The 15,760-nt window shown below is 39.5% G+C and overlaps 1 protein-coding gene across 1 annotated transcript in view; it reads right to left on the bottom strand.

Annotated features, from left to right (window-relative positions):
* LOC143722531 (protein PRRC2B-like) overlaps nucleotides 1-15,760 on the bottom strand; it is a 55,468-nt gene that overhangs the window by 11,839 nt on the left and 27,869 nt on the right. The window contains exons 15-25 of the mRNA XM_077213903.1: nucleotides 14,178-14,782; nucleotides 11,998-13,505; nucleotides 10,629-10,804; nucleotides 9,260-9,351; nucleotides 7,790-7,931; nucleotides 7,637-7,713; nucleotides 5,734-6,015; nucleotides 3,992-4,093; nucleotides 3,729-3,906; nucleotides 3,218-3,312; nucleotides 1,596-1,720 (exon numbers count right to left, since the gene is read on the bottom strand). Coding sequence (XP_077070018.1) covers nucleotides 1,596-1,720; nucleotides 3,218-3,312; nucleotides 3,729-3,906; nucleotides 3,992-4,093; nucleotides 5,734-6,015; nucleotides 7,637-7,713; nucleotides 7,790-7,931; nucleotides 9,260-9,351; nucleotides 10,629-10,804; nucleotides 11,998-13,505; nucleotides 14,178-14,782 — 3,382 coding nt within the window. The remainder of the gene's footprint in view (nucleotides 1-1,595; nucleotides 1,721-3,217; nucleotides 3,313-3,728; nucleotides 3,907-3,991; nucleotides 4,094-5,733; nucleotides 6,016-7,636; nucleotides 7,714-7,789; nucleotides 7,932-9,259; nucleotides 9,352-10,628; nucleotides 10,805-11,997; nucleotides 13,506-14,177; nucleotides 14,783-15,760) is intronic.

Raw genomic sequence — 15,760 nt, 5'->3', positions numbered from 1 at the left:
ATTAAAGACAAGTAAACACTCAGTAATTAAAAAAGAACAAATAAAAAATTAGCAATTGCAAACAAAAGATACAACTGAACAAAGATACGATTGAAATAAACAGTGTATTATTTTTTTCAGGTATTCAGGCATAGAAACTGCAAATGTAAAATAACACTGCACTTTATAAACATACATTTTAAAACACTAATCAAACAACAAAAGACGAAGAGAAAATTCACTCGTTCTTGACTGAATATCTTTTGTAACTATATTTGTAGAGACGGCAGCAGGAATATTAGTGCTGTCACTTTAAGAGGATCCAATATACTGTCTCTCGCGCTTCAATGGTTTAAAGTCACATTGAAATGCTCACAAAGGAATCGATAAGAGGAACCGAAATTTTATAACAAGTATCTGATTCCTGACCTTTAAAGGTGCCATGTGTAAGAATTGAGGTAAAAATATCCAAAAAATGAGCTACCCGCATCAAAAGAATGAGAAGAAATAAGGGCGATGATGTCATTAAAAAAATGAAAATTTATAGTGCTGCTGAGATATCAACCTGAATTAGCATGCTAAATTACTAGCCCCGGCCCGACAGGTGTCCTAATACCAGTTTCGGCCATGGGAGGCGGTATGCGGGCAAATTAACCACCAGCCGAACTGCAATAGACGGATAACTCGCAATAAATAAATGTAAATAAATGATAATTCGATAAATCTATCGAAGGCTGTTCGATAAAAGTCTCCCCACAGATCCGATCCGGTTTTCACCTGTTATCTACCAGAGCCCGTCTCTACCAAGCTGATGCTAAAATGCAACATTAGCTAAGAAGCTTGAAATGTCTTCGATGATAATGAACCCAGACATGGACGCACGAAACGTAACGGAAAACATTGCAAGATGTAATGAGACCGAATGTTTTTTGTTGACTAATGATAACTTAGCTAGAAGAGGTATTGCTAATGAAAATCAAACTTGATATATGCTGCTAAATTAGCATCAGGCGGGCAGCAACACTCTAAATAGATGTTGTCCCCAGTTTCACTTGTATATGTGCAGCTAAGAATACTTCATAATTTTCATAATTTGACGATGTTAGGTAAAGTGATGGTGTAGTTATGCAGTGGCGATCGACTGGCCAGCTGATTTTGGGATCTGATAGGCATAACATTTGGCTTCGGCTATGGCTCTAGGGTCGTTGTGAAGGTAGGGGCGGAGCATAGAGACTATGCCGTTTCTCGTTTGTTACTCTAGATTAGACCAACTCACTTTCTGGAGGTATACTGCCTCCATCTGGTATGGAATGTGGAGTATGAATTGATTTAAAGCTGATGATACACAGGGTAACTTCTTAAGCAATCTTGACGAGCGATTGTTGCTTGGGCACTTTCCCATTGACAATGGCCAATAAATTTCTATCTGGATAATTTAGATTGGTCGTGGGGCCTGTGTCTCATCTGGTTGCTCGTTGACAGCAACATTTCTCAAAAAGTTGCCCTGTGTATCATCACCTTAAGTATTCGATTCCAGAATTGTAATTGATTTTCGATTCCCAGCCCTAATGGAAAGTGAAGCAGAGCAGCGGCGGTTCCTGTGGCGAGTGGGTTACCTGAAGGGAGGCATGGAGCTGAACATCTCCTGGGACTGAGAGACGGGAAGAGCTCCTCGTAGACCCAGCTGAGCCTGAGCCTGCAGAGACGTGTGCAGAGAGATGGGGATCTGCTGAGCGGTGGCCTACACACACACACACCCCATGAATCAACCATATAAAGACTACTGTATCATATTTGATGCATATCTAAGGCCTCTAAATGATCAACATGAGCAAAATCATTGCTGGGTAACACAATCTACTACAGTCCTTCTGTCATCTGATTGATAGTTTAGACTTTGTAGCAAAGAAAATTTTGATTACGTCAGATTAGGTTCAGATCAGAATCAGATTACGTAGTGTAATAAAGTAATCTGATTACGTAGTTCATGATACTTGTAATGTTACTTACGTAACAGATGTCAGCATTCAAAGCTATTTTCATGGCAAAAATTAAATTACAAAAATACAAATATCCTTTAAAGGGGAAATGAAGCAGTCAGTCAAGTTTACATGATGTACAAGATGGATTTCCACTATAATCAAAAATTATATAAGAAACATGACAAATGTTAACATATAAAAGAAACACCGTTATATCTTTCGCGGCAAGGGCGCCGCCATTGTGCAGTATTATAACCGGTGACGTCACGCAGTGGGTTTGCTCTGTGCTGAGTTCAGTAAAATACAGTGAAAGATGCATGTAAGCTGGTCGAACCAGCAAACAACTAACGTTAGGTACAGTCATTGTTAGCTAACAGCTGTAAGCATGAACTAGCTAACGCTAACTTAGTGTTTAGCTAGTGAACTTTATTAGTACCAGACAAAAAGACGAGGTTAACAAACTGCACATGGAAACATTGTTCGCGATGTCTGCCATCATATTCCTGTCTCTTGTCAACACCGTGGTTGCAATACATGGACAAGATCAGCGTCTTGACAGCAGATGGATCGTGCTATCGTGGCGTAATAATCGGTTTGGTTGTAATGTATTTACCTGAATGAAATTGAATGTGTCGTCCTGTGGAATCATTCATTCACGACAGTGTTTCTTTTATATGTTAACATTTTGTCAAGTTTCTTATATAATTTTTGATTATAGTGGAAATCCGTCTTGTAAATCATGTAAACTTGACTGACTGCTTCATTTCCCCTTTAAATACAATAAAAACAAATTCAAAAACAGCAAGTTATACAAGATTATTTAAATTAACTTATATAAAAAAAAAAATCCAAAACCATTTCAGGCATAATCTTATTAAATATGTCATTAAGTGAAGTAACTTCATAAAAGAGCATTCTGCTTGTATTAAGTCCAGGACAATCCAATAATATGTTTGACAGATAAGGGAATCTGACAAAACATGCATAAAGTTGGGTCTTCACCTTTAAGTAAAGAAACATGGGTCAAACCCATCAACGTTACAAGTAACATGAATTACGTTATCAGATTACTTTATGTAATAAAGTATAACATGTTACATAAAAAAATAATCTGATTACGTAATTCAAATAACAAAAGTAACGTGAATAACAAAAGCAGATTACTTTATGCAACAAGTACAAGTAACGAATTACGTAATCAGATTACTTTTAGTGTGTAAAAGGCTGTTAGAGTAATTGTAGACGCCCACACGTACCTGCTGGTAGCTCGGCTGCTGAGTCAAGGGTGGCACGAGCCGCGGCTGACTGGAAAACACATGACCATCCAGATACAGAGGAGGGATGTGACTACCTGTAACACACACACACACACAACAGCACAGTGTTTAAAGCTGTACTCAATCACTGAAAGACGAATCGTGACGGCAGACCTTGCATTAGTGTTAATTTCGTCAGCTATTTTTACATTTAGTCTTAGTCCTGTATCAAATGTACTTCAGTTTTTTTTAATCATATTTAGTCAACCTTGCCCTGTTTTCATTGTCAAGTTTTCTTTTGATTGTTTGATTCTCGATATATGCATAGATTTGTTAATTTTCTTCATGGTTTGGTGGTTGTCTCCACAGACTGCAAACACCATATAAAAGTGAATTTTGCATCTGATGACCTCTTTAGTAAAGTTGGTGCCATCTTGTTATCGTCTGGTCTTGGTCATGAAAGAAAAGGTCATCGACAAATATTTTTCACCACTAACACTTTTAACACTACCTTGCATGGAGACAGACGGCGCTACAGACGCCACGGGCATGGGTGGCATGGACACGCCACCGAAGGAGCTGTAGCTGACGGAGGAGCCCACGCTGCAGGGCGGCTGAGCTCCCGATCCCGGCGAGCCCTGCTCCGGGAGAGCCTGGGAGTTTTCCCACGCCTTACGAGCCGACTCCATCTGAGGGCCACAGAGAGACGCTGATGAGGAACATGTTAGGGATGGGCACGAGCATTCGGGGGGGACGATATTCGGTCAGCGTTACCTTGAGCGTGAGGTCTGCGCTCGGGAAGCTGATGGGGTTGAGGTTTATTCCCGGTTGAAGATGGTCTCTCCGGAGCATCGGGATGGCTTGAGTCAGGCCCGTCTGTGAACACAATGACAGTATAAACGCTCAACGCTTCTTTACACAAGGCCAGCGAGGTAGTCACCGCTTTAGGAGCTGGGGGTGTGCGATATTGACCAAAAAAAAAAAAAAATCTATATATATATATATATCGATATTTTCTGGGATTTGATCGATAATGATTATTAGATGAACTTTGCGGAGTGTGTAATTGTGCTGGTACCTTGGCAGGTTTAGGACAACTCTTAATATTCTTCATAATCTGTGTGGTGGTTAATTCGCATCAGTGACAGAAAAAAAAAAATTTCAATTGATTTTTACCTTTTATGGGCATTTTTACCATTATAAATTTAACCTAATTATATGCATGCATAATTTGTGTCAGTTTCATAAATTTAATCAAATTCAATTATAATAAGAAGACACAATAGGGCTCTTAATCAAATATCAACAAAATTCATCTTTGTAATGGAGAGGAAACACAAAAGCTGCATCTGAAGTGGCATTTAGATGCATTTACACATTTAATGCACCTCAGAGAGACATGAATGCATTTAAACTGCAGTTACTAAAGCATAAATAATGTTTTGATGTTTAAAACAAAACATTGAATATTGATATTTGAAATTATGAAAAGATACTTTAAATAAGAAATAAAGTCACCGTAAAAGAGTCATTGAGATTCAACCAAATCATTTAAACGGCTGATTCATTCAGGAACGAAGCATTTAACGGTTTTATCTATTTTAGTCATTGATTCATTGGCTCCACTGACTTGTTTAAAAAGCTGATTCATTCAGTAAGGAAATGCCGTTGTGTGTCGCTCAGACGCAATTACAGTGCTGTGGTTTTGGACTATTTTCGTTGTTGAAATGGAGCAAAAACAGGCAATATGGCGTCTAAAACGCAAGTCACTTAATATTAACTTCTTGTTTATTAAACTTGTATTAAATCAATATCACATTTGTTATACTGATATTTGGAGATAAATATCAGCATATTTTTATATTTATTAACTATATTAAATGTAAATATAGAGTAAATCACGCAGTGAAAGCCTGCAAGACTAGTGTGATGATATACTCGAAAATGTCAAAATCGCACATCGTTAAAACTACAATGACGATATTATCGCAGACGATATACAATCAAACTAAATTTATTCAGACAGCTTCAACATTTCTCAAATTATCAGTTTATTTGCTATAGTTTGAAATATCAACTTATTTTATTACCATTTTTTTCACAGGTTTTGTCCGTTCTTCTGTTAGACTCTTACACATGAATTATGTTGAATATCTGTCAGCTGTTAAATTTAACTACACAATTAGATAATACCAGTTTAGCTCAACCAGTTACCAAGCAATGCTTCATGTTGTTCAGTCTGTGGTGTAAAAAGCTGCATTAGTTATTAAAGAAAAAACACTTCAGCTCAAAGTGTCCGAATAGTTTTTGGTCTCAAGTATTTACTGGTAGTCACTGTATGAAGAATATTTGTGTATAATATGTGACAGTTTACTTTATTTTGCTCTCCTCACTTAAATGAACTATAGTGTCCTGCACACACTAGTAAAGAAAAATAAAAAATGATATCCGGTGTCTGAATAAATGTTTGGTTTGACCGTGTATCGCACACCCCTGCTAGGAGCTCATGTACGCACGTTCCCCGCGAGCGCGTCCTGAAGCTTGGTGACGGGGTTGGACACGGGAACCGGTGTGGATCCGGGAGGGAGGCTGAAGTCCGAATCCTTGGCGCTGACGCCGAACTCGATGGGCGGCACTGGAAGAACACCGTCCACGTGAAGGTCCACTCCGTTGACGGGGGTTATGGGTCCCTCGAGGCGCTCCAGGCCCTCCGAGCCCTTGCGGTTCTTCAGCGAGCGCTCGTTGCCTATGGGCCCGGGCTTGTGTTCCTTGCTCTGCTCGGGCCCGGCGTCGGAGTCCTGGAGGACAGGACAGTGGGGCGTTAGTCTCGGGATCGGCTCTGCCAATGAGGGATGCTGTACGCAAAAGTGTAGGGATGGGCATTGATACAATCTTCCTCGTTTTGGTGTCGATTCACAAACCAATTTGAATCTATTCCAATCTCGTTTACATCCAAAACAATGTCAATCTTAAAAGGAACACATCTAAGCTGTAAACTATCTTTGATGATTGATTAGGGTTGGGTATTGAATAATGTTTTTAGGCAAAGACCCATCGAGTATTAAAAACGGGCAAATGAAGTGCTAACAACATTTAATTTGAGAGAAACCATCATCAGCTTACAGAAGAAGGTCTACACGGCAACCCGTCAAAATTAAAGCTTGGTTTAACTTGGAGAAACCGCAATAGAAATATATTACTCTTGTACGGTATAATGTACATCTTAATGTGATACTACTACTTATAATACAATTATTATTAAAGCAAATCCAGAAAAATTAACAGAAAAAAAAAGAAGCAATCCAGAAAAGTTAAAACGGGAAAAACAGAATTAACTCACATTAATCTAGGTATCTTGTAAAGTGTGCTAATCCTTACATTTTAAAGTCCTTCCAGAAAAACACGTTTTTTTGTGATTGTTGCGGGCAAAAATCCTTGATTATGCGGCCCGTTTTCTTTAAAAATGCGATGAAATTGATGAAAAAGAGAAAAAAAAGTGATTCCCCTGTTCTCACTAGGCTACCACCTTAATGTAAAGAGTCATTCCTTATTACTTCCTTTGATAAGCCAGCATAACACATCATAGAAAGTGCTGGAATATTTAATTTCTCATCTTGTTTTATTTCAGACTGTAACGAGTGTAAATAAGGTGTGGCCCCTTTAAGAGCTGCGCGCTCCCTGTTGAACTGTCTGCAGTGTTATATTATATGTGCGCCTCGAACACCCCATGTGTGCGGGTAAATTCTGTTTGATGCTACTACTTTTATCTTATTTTGTTTATTAAGTAACGATGTGACGGTAGAACGTGTGGCAGACAGTTGTGAGATGCCAATCGCCTCCGTGAGTCTGTCTGGCCTCTGCAATAACTTCAGCTGTGAGCTATCCCGTTCCCGTCGCGTAATTGCGTCACTTCATAACGTTTCCATGGAAACAGGGGGAAATGGCTGCTCTTGTGTGAAGCAAACGCAACATTTTTCAACTTTCTGCTAAGGTACATGTGACTTTTTTGCAACGAAAATGCGAGGATTATGAAATCATGCAAGCCCCGCATATTTTTCACGTAAATCGGCAATTTATGCGGCGAAAGTCCGGCGTATTTGAACAAATGTCGATTATGCACTAAATCATGCGATCGCATAATCGCGTTTTTCTGGAGGGACTGAATTTGACATTAAAATTGTTAATTAAAATTAACGGTTTAGCTTTCTCACCCCCCCCCCCCCCACACACACATATTAAAGACCCACAAAACCACACTTATTGCTTGAATTCTAAAGCTAAGATCAAAAGCATAAAATAAAGTTTATTGCGATTATTGGATGGCAGGAGCTACAAATAATGTTTAGTGAAACCTGAATTCAATATCAACCCAGCCCTACAGAACCACCAAGAGATTTTCATAGAGTAAAAGTCCTGCACCTCTGAGTTGGGTTCGCTCCCCGTGTAGGAAACCTGTTTTGTCCACGAATCTCCACCTGACGACTGGACAGTCAGAGCTTCAGGAGGAAAAACAAAGTCATTAAGATTCATATGAGCTTTATTACAGTCACACTGTTTTCATCTGTGTTTTACCTGTGCTGTTCGTCTCCCAGATCTCGGTTCCCAAGCTGTTGGCGGAGAGCGTTTCTTCGGGTTGCTCAATGGACATGCTGCCCTGCTTCTTAGCAAAACGGGGAGGCATTTTCGAAGCAATTGTTCTGTTTTTCACCGAACCCTGTAGTGCACAAACAAATTACCTTTAATATCCAGTCAAGTGATACTTCATGCAGTTTTAAAGGTGCAGTCTGTAAGAATGACAGCCAGTGGTGGAAAATAGGTACTGCAGCCCAAATTCAAAATATCGGAGATCGTCATTTCCCCGCCTCCGCAGACTCGACGCTCAGTAGTTTGAGGACACGTGAAAAAAGAGCGCAATATTATATAAGTTTGAGTTTATGAAAATATATTTTATATAAAAAATATATATATATTACAAAATACATTTTAATCTAAAACTGCAAGAAAAAGAAAGCCAAAAATCTGAACAAGTTGTGTTCCAAATTTTAGGTAGATATCTCAAAAAATTAGCTTTCAGTGAGTGTGTTTGGGCGCAGTACCCTACTCTTCCACTAGAAGGATAGCAAAGCTTCCTCACTGACCATATTAGGGCGCCTCCATTTTCATATATGTTTTAAGTGATCTGAACCATATATTTCCTTAATTTTCCTAGGATTTATGAAGTAGACATCCTATTCAGAAGTAGTATGGGTGGTTTGGTAGTATTTGATTTGAATTCAACCTCTAATAAACGCATAAAAAGAGCACATATGTGCGTTATAGCCTGCAGCCGCATCACAAATGGAGAATCCATAATATTTTTCTTTATATTTAAAACATTTTCAGAACTATTTTCTCATAAAATAATTAGTTTGTTTTCATGCCAAGAGTTCAAAAGATAACGCCGAGGTTTCTACCATTCTTTCATTATTTTTCATGTTTATTGCCATTTCAAAATAAAGGCCTAATGAATATGAAATATTCTTGTCGCATTGATAAATTACTGCTCCTCTAATTTATTTTAGAAAACAGCCACCAAATATGAAGACTAGAGATTGTAAGCTTTTGTCAATATTACTTTAGGTTTTTACTAATATATTATTTATTAAAAAATAAAATGGCAACCGTCCCACCTGTGGGCTTTTTAGGTTGTGTGGAATCTGCAATCTCTGACCCAGTTTGTTTGCTCGTTTCCAAGGCTACAGTACGCTGTGTTTCCTGCTAACTGGCATCCTGGGGTGTCGAAATACTATTGGCTGAACTGGCAGTGGGCGGAGTCACACAGACCAAAACAAAAACTTTTTTGGAACGTGTAAAATAATAAATAAAATAACTGTTTTAAAGTGTTTTTCAGAGAAACGAGTATATGAACTTAGCATGTTTCCTAATATATCTGCACACATATTAGGGTATTTTTTTGCTTTAGTAGGGTAAAAAAAAGTACCATACAGCACCTATAAATAACTTCGTTGTGATCCTCTTTTAGATGCACTCTCGATTACTCACCGGAGGACCCTGATCTTTCCTCCTACGATCTTCGTCCTGCGGGCGACGCTGTTTTTTGGACAGAGCGTCCTGATCCTGAGCGTCACTTTCAACTGAGAAGAAACACAAATGACAGCTCCAATTAGGGTTGGGAATCGAAAACCGATTCCAATTCTGGAATCGAATACTTGTTATAAAATTAAAATTTCAATTCCTTTGTGAGCATTTCAACATGACTTTAAACAACTCAAGTGCGAGGCGACCTGTGCTGCAGATGTGTAGCAGTATATTGGGCAGCTCTTAAAGTGACAGCACTAATATTCCTGCTGTCTCTATAATAACACTAATCAAACAACAGAAGACAGAGAAAATTCACTCGTTCTTGACTGAATAACTAACTATATTTGTAATGTATATTTATAAAGTGCAGTGTTATTTTACATTTGCAGTTTCTACACATGAAAATCTTAAAATACTTTATTTCAATCATATCTTTGTTCATGTTTAGCTACTTGTTTTGATTGCTAATTTTTTGTTTGTTCTTTTTTTAATTACTGAGTGTTTACTTGTCTTTAATAATGCTTGAAATTACTCAAATTTATATTAGTTAGGGTAGTTATTTATGGTATTTTTAAACCACAGGCAAACGTTCCTTGAGTAAGTGTTCTTTAGCCTGTGGATTTTTGTTCATGATATTCAGCTACAATTAAACGTCTTGCAATAAGACAATGTGAATGATATCTAAGTTTTTTTTTTTTTTACCGTATTTTAATTGAAATTAGGAATATATAACTGTACTCAACTTAAAAATGAAGGCTTCTTTTTTCACAGAACCTCCATTTTTAGTTCCCCATACACCCTTTTAGTAAACAGTTCTTAAATAGAACCATTTCTGTCTGTGTGATGAACATTTTAATAAATCTAAAGAACCTTTTTCCACTATGAAAAACCTTTTGTGCAATGTAAAAGATTACATGGTCTTCATGGAACCATCAATGCAAATAAACAACTTAGAGCTAAAAACATATGGCCTCTTTAACAATAATTTAAATAGGTTTTCCTGCTTGAATGTTGATTATTTTCCTCATATTCTCCATTGTTGCGGCTCCTCTCTTCCCAGTCTGTCAGTAACGCTCTGTTTACTTCCTGTCTCTATGAAGCCCCTCCTCCTGAAAAGCACACTGTGCTCTGATTGGTCGGCTGGAGCAGTGTGTTGTGATTGGTCGAGCGCTTTGAGTGTGTTTGGGAAATGTCCCGCCCCTTACCATAACTACCTACACTGAATTATTGAACATTTGCACTGTGGCTAAATCAGTCTCTGTCTCAATGGTTTGTCGTCAATTCTGTAAAGGAAAGGCGCTTCTATCATTAAGAATGTTTTGTGGCTTACTTGAGTAAGTGTTCAGGTCATATTGGGACAGTTGTTCTGTCATGTCCCCCTTCATGTTTCTGGGTTTCATGTCTTTCTCTATGATCTTGCCCGTGGCTTCAGTGGTGCTGGTGTCGTCGCTCTGCTCCACGCCGTACACAGCCGAGCTCAGGCCGGGGGCCGATTCTTCTGGACCTCTGAAGTGAATTAAGAGACACTCATAGTGTGAATATCATCAGTGTTGGGGCTAACGCTATACAAGTGCGTTACATTATCCGATTACTTTCTTTTAATGTAACAAGTAACACATCACCAATAACATGAATTACGTAAGCAAATTTCTTTATGTAACGAATTATGTAAGATTACTTTTATGTAACAAGTAAATGATTATGTCATTCATGTGACATAAAAAAGTAATCTTATGTAATTCATGTTACTTGTTACATAATGAAATCTGCTTGCGTAAATCATGTTACTAATGTAACACATTACAAGTAACATGAATTACGTAAACAGATTACTTCTCGGATGTAACGAGTAAATAACGCTTTACAATTTACGTGAATTATATAATTAGATTACTGTTTTGATGTAACGAGTAAAGTAATGCATTACTTTAAATTTACACATTACTATTTTATTTATTTACTGTATAATCTGAGAATAGTGTTCTTTGAATTGGTTTATTTAAAAGTACATATTTCAATCTTTCTATAAACATATACTATGTCAGTGAGGCAAATTTGCATTTTGGTTTAATTAAGTCTCTTCTCGTCGACTAATAAATCAAAATTAACGTAAGAGTTACCTTTTATGGAAAGTAATGCAAGTAACGTAATGCAATTTTTTTTAGGGAGTAACGCAGTATTGTAATGCATTACTTAAATAAATGCAACCCTGGAGTGAAAATCAAGCGTTTAATGTTGTTTAAGTGTCTATGTGGTGTTTTTAATATGCCTTAAGACAAACCATGTGTAAATTCATAAGTCGACAGCATTGCGGAGTATTTTCTCCTTAAAACTGCAGTGAACCAAAAACAGTCTCAAAAACACGGTTTGAAATCGCTGGTGTTTCTGACGTCACAAACTACCTTGTAACCAATCAGATCAACGTGTGATCGTCAACGAGTGGAACTCTGAGTGAGTGAGTGGAGGCGGGGCTCATTTGCATATTAATAGAACCACGCATACTAAATGAGGCGAGGGTGTCGAGTTACATTCAAGATATTTTAAGGCATTTATTCAAGGAAAAAACATGAAATGTCATTTTGGTGATCAAAGATGAGTTTTAAGGGATACAATTATTGACTTAGGGGGACCCTAAAGGACACATTCCCCAACGCAACATAAGTTATATCTCACAAAGCACGTGTTCTAAAGAAACATACCGTTTGCTGTTGCAAGCAACACCGTTCTGCCAGCTCTCGCTTCTACCGGAGGAACCGGCACCGGACTGTGTGTCTGTTGAGCGGGTCATCTTATGGTTTTCCATAACACACACTTCACTCTTCCGGTTCTGTCTCTCGACGACTGGCCTCTGGCTGGAAAAGCTCCGTTTGGAGAGTTCTCTCTTCTCAGAACCGGGTTCCCCGTGACCCGCGTCAGCTAGCGAGTCGCCATGTGGGCCACGTTTCTCCCTCCAGTCGCTGAAATCACTGTTCTCAGAGCCGGTTTCCCAATCCTCGGCTTGACTCTGACCCGTGATCTCTTGCGGGCGTCCTCCAGAATAGTGATTCGGCCAGTGCTCTTCCTTGGGTCGACCCGGCCACTGATTAGCAAAGTCTCCGTTTACATATTCTTCTCCGTTCCATTGCCCCCCTCCTTCACGTTCTTGGCGTAGTCGGCGGAACCGTGGCGGTTTATCTTGGCGAGGAGGACGCCGGCGTCTCATTGGCCGGTTATCGGGGTTATCGTTATCAATATAATAGCCTCCCTCTCTATCCTCGACGCCATTCTCTACAAAAGAACTGGCGAATTTAGGCGCGTATTTTAGAGGGTCGCGTTCTGATGAACGTTTGGAATAGGAGTCCATGGCAAAGTTGTATCCGTTCTCCTGCGCGGATCCGCTTCCAAACTGAGTTCCTCTTCCTCTCCATGTTGAAATATCCCTCGAGGCAAACCCGCGGTTGTATCCCGCGTTGAGTCGGGGCGGTAACGACCTTCCAAACACTCTTGTTGATTTCACCTTGTCACTGTTTCCGCTTTGCTCGTCGGTGTACACCTTGTTGGATCTCCACGACTCCCGATCGGCTCTTTTAACCTCTCCGGATGGCGCGTACGAAGCCTCTCCGTTCTCTGCGACCTTTTGCCGTGGACGTTTGGGAAGCTCTTCGTACTCCGAGGCTTCGCTGTGCGTCTCGCTAACGTTGCGTCGACGGGGTTTTCCTCGTTGAAGATCTTCGCTTCTAAAATCTCGAGAGCCACGCCCACGTGCTGGTCTCTGCGCTCCTGTCGTATTATTATAGCCTCCTCGGTTTGCGTCGCCTCGTCCGCCACGAGCGCCACCACGAGAACTAAACTCTCGAAACCCGCGGCTACGTCCACGACCAGTTCCTCTCGCCCCGGCGAACGCCTGCTCTTCATCGATAAAGATCCAGTTGTTGCGGCGTGGAGCATCTCTGCTATCAGAAGAGTCCACGGACTGGGGCTTGACGGTATCCCAGCAGCTCTCCTTGTGCAAATCTTCATGCAGATTGCTCGTTTTCTCTATCTTCGGAGGTTCAGCTAGTTTCTCCTCTGGAGAAGATGAGGGAGGTGGAGCGGAGTGCCTGTTAGACACAAGCGGGGCGTCTTTTTTCAGGTCGTACACATTAGTGACCACTTCCTTCTCTAGTCTATACGGGACCGGCTTCTCCTCAGGCTCAGCTTTGGGTTTCTCGTTCTCCTTGTCCTCAACCTTTATTTGTTAACAAACAAGCATTCATTACTTCAGTGAGCTCATTGTTTCTGCATTAAATTACATTGTTTTAAGTAATACATTTTGATTTAGTACATATGTTAACATTTCTGAAATGCACGATTTAGACAGTTACCTCTGATAATAGGTAGCACTATTTTACAGTGTCCTTGTTACATATGTTACATGTACTTACCATAGTAATAACAGTAAATTATGCATAATTACATAGAACTAACCCTCAGCCAAACCTTAATCCTACCCTAACCCTAGAGTAAGTACATGTAGTTGCTTTTTTAATATTGCTCAGTACTTAAATATACAACTACACTATAACAATTAGGGATGTGCAACGATTAATCGCATCCAAAATAAAAGTTTGTGTTTATATAATATGTGTGTGTGTACTGAGTATAATTATTTTGTATATATAAATACACACACATGCATGTATATATTTAAGAAATATTTGCATGTATATACACTAATATATATATATATATATATATATAAAACACATTTTTCTTAAATATACATGCATGTGTGTGTATTTATATATACAAAATAATTATACTCAGCACACACACACATATCTGCATTTTCAGTAAAGCTGCTTTGAAACGATGTGCATTGTGAAAAGCGCTATACAAATAAATGTGAATTGAACCGAACCTTCAACGGCTTCAGCACAGGTTTCTTGATTGGCCCGGTCCTCCTAAGCGTTCTCCCGCTGGACTCCGACGGCTGGCTAATGCTAATGCTACTGCTGCTGCTGGAACCGTGATCGGACCACTGGGCCTGACAGCCGCCATCTTTCCTCACACTAGCGTCTTTTCTCCAGAAATCAGAGTCGTAGCTCTTCTCCTTGGTGTCGAAGGCCTCGTCGCGGGATTCTGTGGGTTCTTTCGGGTGTCTAACGGAAGACACGTCTCTGTGTTCGGGATCTCCAGGATGGGTTCTGCTAAGAATTAAAGGCCCTTCATGGGTTCCAGCTTGATTGTTCAGTTCCTCCGCTGGACTTTCCGTGCGATCGTGACCTCGGTCTTCATAGGAGTCGTGCCGGGAGCAGGACCGGTCGTCCCGTTCGTCGTTCTCATGCTGTCTCTGGTACGGTGGCGTGAAACTGCGCGCTGACGAGTAGCTGTCTTGGTTCCAGCCTTGGTAGGGCTCAGTGGATGGTGCCCTCCTCTCCTGATGCATGCTGGGATGGCAGCCTTCGTCAGAGGTGGAGCCGGGGCTGTACAGGTGATCCTGCTGAATGACGGGTTTCACCAGACCTGTCAAATAAAACAAGTTAAATATCATTTTCACAATATAAGGAGCATGTTCTGAAGAAAAGAAGGCATGTTATAAAACGGATAGTTCCGGTTCTTGATTCTGATTGGTTGAGCTGCGTTCGAAGCCGTTGTAAATTACACAAACACACACACCTGTGACCACATTACATCAGTGTTACTGCGCAACCGCCGTGATGCTTCTGTTGCTTGGCAACCTCTTTGGAACTACATTGCTTGGCGGAGGAATACATGCGTTATAACATTATATTTTTTGTTGCTGGTGTTTATTTTATGAATAAAATAAATATTACAATGAATATTTATATGGAATAACCGTTTAATATTTGAAGCCGTGTTTTTACTCCGCGTCGTGCCCAACAACGCCCCTTAGCGGTTCTACATTCACTGTAAATCACGGTTTCGCTGGGCTAATTGCTTATTTGCCCACACAGAACTCAATACCAGGGCGCTATGCAGATCCAGCTTATTATATTTAGTGCCATGTCAGCATCCAAGGCTATATTCATGGCAAAAATTTTAAATTACAAAAATACAAATATTATATAAATACAATAAAAACCAAACAAACAAAAACAGCACGTGATATTTGGGTACTATGCATTTGCAAAGTTGTTTTTAGGAGAGTTGTTATGCGGTTGCAAGTGTGATCTAGGAAGTTGCTTCGAGATTACTTACAGCAAGGTTTGAGAGTTGATGAAATAATAACGGTAACACTATACAATAAGGTTCATTAGTTAACATGAAGTGCACTTAAACAGCATTTATTAATCTATGTTCATGTTAATTTCAACATTTACTAATACTTAATTCAAATCTTGTTAACATTAGTTAGTGCCCTGTGAACTAACATGAACCGCTTTATTTTTATCATTCAACTTTAACAAAAATGAACAAATACAGTAACAAATGTATTGCTCATGGTTTGTTAATACATTAACTAATGTTAAATAATGAACC

Source organism: Siphateles boraxobius, unplaced genomic scaffold (assembly GCF_051911475.1).
Source record: "Siphateles boraxobius isolate OS27281-9 unplaced genomic scaffold, OSU_SipBor_1 67, whole genome shotgun sequence".
Lineage (NCBI taxonomy): Eukaryota > Metazoa > Chordata > Actinopteri > Cypriniformes > Leuciscidae > Siphateles > Siphateles boraxobius.
This window is presented reverse-complemented; position numbering and strand designations above follow the sequence as displayed.